General features: G+C 38.6%; 1 protein-coding gene across 1 annotated transcript; it reads right to left on the bottom strand.

The window, feature by feature from the left end:
• Positions 1 to 204: 204 nt before the first annotated feature.
• On the bottom strand, positions 205 to 3,033 carry LOC1279663 (scoloptoxin SSD14). Its single transcript, XM_319430.5, has 4 exons — positions 2,894 to 3,033; positions 1,590 to 2,327; positions 1,094 to 1,519; positions 205 to 1,029 (listed from the first exon to the last, which is right to left on the bottom strand). Exons 1-4 carry the CDS (start codon positions 2,899 to 2,901, stop codon positions 492 to 494), a joined length of 1,710 nt encoding a protein of 569 aa, XP_319430.5. The 5' UTR covers positions 2,902 to 3,033; the 3' UTR covers positions 205 to 491.
• Between the last annotated feature and the right edge of the window lie 2,170 nt (positions 3,034 to 5,203).

Genomic DNA, 5,203 nt, shown 5'->3' with positions numbered 1-5,203 from the left:
TGTTGTCATAAAACAAATTACATCAAACCTCCTGGTTGAATCGCTTCTCATTGTACAGCGCAGAGTTGGACTGTAAATTCTCCTACCCATTTTCTCGTCCTTCCATTTAAGGCAACACATTTGGAGAGTGTAACAATTCGCTGTATACCCTTTCGACGGATTCCCATTGCTCGGGAGATTAATGAAATAAAATATGAGCGCAAATTAATTTGACCGTGATTTTAATTACAACAGCAAGTGAGCTAGTGCATGCTAAATAGTTGGCGTCATTAGTGCCTGTTAAGTAATCGTTTTCTGTCGAATAGGGGAAACGTGTCTTGAATGCTAGGGCCTTGGTGCGTGCTGGCTTCTATCATAGAGTGTAAACAGGTAGTTGTTTAAGCTTTGAGCAAACAGCCGATTACATTAACTACAATAATACGTTTTTAAAATGGTTTGTACTACAACTGTTCAAATTATTTCATTTTCTCATTACTCTTATTCCTTAAAACTTAGATACAATTACCTAACCCAGTCTTTCGTGGACGGACTGACACACTGCCACTCCGCCTTCTGTCGAAGGCAGCTGAAACAGAATATCCCTCCCTTGCTATTGCTGTTAAGGCAGCGAATCCAAAATCGGCTTTCGATTCCTGAACCTTATGACCCCGAGCAGCTAGCTCTTTTAACACAGTTGCATCAAATCCCTTCTCATGTTCCACCTGCATGGGTGCTAATTGATGATGGATTCGTGGTGCATTGATTGCATCACAAAGGCTTTGTTTAAAATACAGGTGTCTAACTATAACCAATGCCGTGGCGGTCGTTATCCTTGATCCTCCTGCACCACCAATTACCATCCTGACATCACCCTCACGATCAGTTATGATTGTCGGAGACATGGAGGAAAGAGGCCGTTTTCCTGGTACGATAAAATTAGCCGGAGAAGGCGATAACCCATAGGCGTTCACTACACCCGGTGTTGAAAAATCGTCCATCTCATCGTTGAGAATGATACCAGTCGAAGGTGAAATTATTAATGAGCCAAACCTGAAGCGTAAAAGCGTGATGATTAGTCACAATCCAGAAACAAATGAATGCTCATTTTACTTACAGATAATTAATTGTGCTTGTTACCGATACTGCGTCTCCATTGGCTGCCAACACCGATACGTGCGCGGTTCCTTGATCCTGCAAGCCAGCAAAATCTGCTCCATAATAGTCATAACTATCGAACGTCATGTTGCTCACTATCATGTCCCGAATGTAGGCGATGTAATTTTTATTGGTCATTTTTTGCAGCACGTTGTTCACCGAGTTAACGAAGCGAGGATCTCCTACTTTTGTTCGTAAGCCGTACCCATGTTTAAAGCTCTCAACAATTCGATGCCAGGTGAGATCATCATCGATTGAAAGATCTTTGTAGCCGTCCAGAATCGATAACATATAGCTAAGAATAGGACCACTGCCTGGAAGTGGCATAGAATGCAAATTGAAGCTGTTCCGTAGCGTGGCTCGTGCCGGCTTTACCCACTCAGGTCTGGCAAAAGAAAATGATAAAGCTTTTCATGCATTCGTCTTTAATCTTCATACAATGATAGAAAATTTACCTGTAATTATAAAAATCACTTTCCGTTAGGATGCTACCTGCTTTCTTCAAATCTTGCATTAATTTGGGCAAAAGTGATCCACTTTTACTATATAAAGCACCTGCCCCTTCCACTGCAATCACTTTCAAAGATTCTGCCAATGCTGGTCGCTTAATACGATCTCCCGCCTTCCAGGTGTCGTTGGTATTTGGGTTAATGAATATGTTTGCTAGCGCTCGATCCGATAAAAGTGACGACTTCTTAGAGGACAAAATTTTCTCCAAATAATCTGTCACCAGAGACCCCTTGGTACACAAAGTGATCGTCGGTTCAACTAACTTTTTCCATGGCAGTTTGCCATACTTTTGATGCAACTCCCAGTAGCCCTTGAGTTCCCCAGGAACGGCAATCGATAGTCCACCTTCAATGGCGGCTTTGCCATTTCCGACGTACATATTTTTAGTGGCTGCAGCCGGAGCGACCTCCCGCGAGTCCAAGGACTCTACGATGCCCGACGCTTTGTTATAGATGGTCAGTACGAATCCACCGCCGATACCCATACTCTGGGGAATTGAAACGCCTTCACATAACAGCGTAGCGATAGCCGCATCAGCTACGGAACCACCTTGATCAAGCATGCTCATTCCGATTTCGGCACATTCGGCTGCGTTCGAGGTTACCGCGGCACGAGCACCGTTTGGTGGATGTGCTTGGGCTGAGTGCCATAACAGACACATTATCATAAGCATTGAATGCCAGCTAGAAGAATTGCAAAAACAAATTAATTCGATAAATATTTTGGTAAACACTCGTCTGTGTGCATTATGCGCAATATATTTGAAACAATGTTTATGAATACAGCAACACGAATTACTAGCGACCCTTTCAAGAAGAAAAAACACATAGCACATTAAATAAAAGAAAAAACGACTTTAAATAAAATACACATAGTATGATGGTTCACAAGCAAATAATAACAACGAGTTATTAAGATGTGACACCGTACATTTGAGGGTTTTTTTAATTGCGAGGAAACTTCAACTACACACTACAACTTATCTACAAGTTTTTTCATACAACGAAGTAAGTACAGGAGCGCATTGAATACGTTATATGGAAGTTCACTGCACTCTTATTACTGGTATTTTGTAAGCGATGGAATAAGATATAACAATAATTTCTCAAAAAAAAAAAATCGTTCATCAGCAGGTTTTCACGTGTTTCACCAAACACAACCGAATTTAAATTTATAAAACAGACCCACTATTCGTAGCTATCTTTTAAAAACAATTTAAACAAAGGGACAGTATTCAAATTACACTCACTGCTTCATAGTTTATCGTTTCACTTTCTGCGATATTTATAATCCAATACTGCCACAAAACTCTGCACCGCAGCAACTCCAGTTGGCGACTGAATAGCAGATATCGTGCGTGAATGTTTTATACTCTTTACTAAAGACGGGTTTTCGTTCGGTACTGTTCATGCACACAAAACCGATAATATGTATATTCTCCTAACGTGATTCATGGAATCGCAACAAAGCGGTTTTATCAACTTAAAATAAAAACTCAATCCAAAAATTTAGCTCGACAAAAACTATTCCAGCCATAGAAACGGTTAGCATCTACAACGAGGTGAAGTTCATTGGCAGCTAAATTGCGGAACATTTTCAATCTGTGCAAGGTTGTAAAGGTTACACAATACCACTACAAATGTAGCGACATAATCCACTTTTCGTTTCGGAGAAATCGCTAACGATGCGTGGTTACCGTTCTGGCAATGAAAATATATACACTTATTTGTTTTTTTTCCAATACATTTACTGTGTCTTCTGGTTAAATAAAATTTGATTGACACCTGCACATACAGCGATTCACACCTGAACGTATTTGGACGAGTGTGTAGCTGTTCTGTTATTTTTTATCTTAATTAATGATTTATACGATACGAAGAAACTGCGGAATGATACCTTAAAACCGTGTCTCCTTTGTCTGCCTAAGGTGGAAGTTATTTCTGATTTAGCAACGAATGTTTCAGAAATTAACACTATCTTCTACCCCTCAGTATTTCATACTGATATGTGCTAATGTACAACCTACACTTGTGCGATGGTTTTATATAAATTAACATACCCTATTAAATTCACAGTAGTACTGCATGATTGAATCGATATCAAACATCAAATGAAGATGGTGCCAATTCGAAGACGCGTTGACCCGCTTCTCCTTGTCAGTAAGTACCAAATGTCACCATAGTCGGGTGGTATCAAGGCCTTTACCGTTCACGACAACCCTCTCCACAAAATATTTGTAGAAGACAAGCCCCCGGGAGCTCTAAAGTGGGGATAAAAAAGTGCTACTTCACTGACCATAGACTGGCTGGCTAGCAAAAGCGAGTTTGTTGCGGTAGGTTTTGAAGGTTGCATCACAATCAATGAAATTACTGCGAATTCGTAAGCTTGTCTTGTTTCTTCGATGGATATATTGCTTGTAATAAATAAGCTATAAACAAGAAGTTTTATCACTAATTGTCGTATTGCTGAAATCGGTCGTAGTAATTTTACGACTGATTGTAAACAAAGATGTTAAATTATATTATAAACAGATGTAGTTTTAGCCTAAATGAAACTGAAATTATTTTACAACCGCACCTAAACAAAATTGTTGTTTATAACTAAATTGTTGTGTACAGAAAATCTACCTCAAGTCTTTGAAGGATATTGTTTCCATAACATAGAAACAATACAAGTTCATGAGTTATTGTATTTATTATCTGTTCTTCAGATCTCCCAATTTCAAAAGAACGACATTAAAAGGATTGCTGAATAGAGCGAACAATCCATTAGTTACTAATCCACTCTACGTAACACCCACAGGCGATAGATATATTAATGATTTGTTACCTAAACATAACACAACGTCCGATGGAGAAAAATCTAAAAATAACTTATTTGAATCTATTTAATACCAGTATATATTTTCCTTTACAAACATGAAGATGATAGTTTATCATAAACATAGAATACATAAATAAATAACTAAATAAAAAGTTTACCACTATGTTAAAAGCACTTGCTTTTGACTGACTGCCAAACTGCCAACTGCCAAAAATTGGATCAACATTCTTAAATAAAAAAAAACAAATTGGGCTATTTTTCAAATTGAGGTACTATTTTTTGTTTCAGATAGGTTATCATTAATTGTAAAAAGAACGAGAATAAAGTCGTTGACCTTAACCTTAATATTCAACCAACCTTTACACCGCTCCCAGCGTTACAACTTGTTACTCTCGGAGGGTTAGATTTAGACTAGTACCGTTACGTTACCGTTAATACCGTTTTTAGATGACCCATTGTGACCACTATTTTGTATTTTAAAGCTTTATATCTGTCGAAAATTATGATAACAGTAAAAAACTATCATTATGGCCTAGAAATGACACAATGAACAAAAAAGTGACATAAAAAGTAAAGTTCACCGACTTTTGAGAAGTTCTGCGTAAGTTTTGCTTCTCTCTCTCTATCTTGTTGGCCTGGACACGATAGAGCACGTCGATATGATATGAACCGGTCAACAATCGTTCCCCAGAGCGTTTGCATCCTCCGCTCGGATGGTCCAGGACTCATGTTCATT

The sequence above is a fragment of the Anopheles gambiae genome, chromosome 3, assembly GCF_943734735.2.
Source record: "Anopheles gambiae chromosome 3, idAnoGambNW_F1_1, whole genome shotgun sequence".
In the NCBI taxonomy this organism is placed as follows: Eukaryota; Metazoa; Arthropoda; class Insecta; order Diptera; family Culicidae; genus Anopheles; species Anopheles gambiae.
The sequence above is the reverse complement of the archived record's forward strand: the minus strand, read 5'-3'. Positions and strand labels throughout refer to the sequence as shown.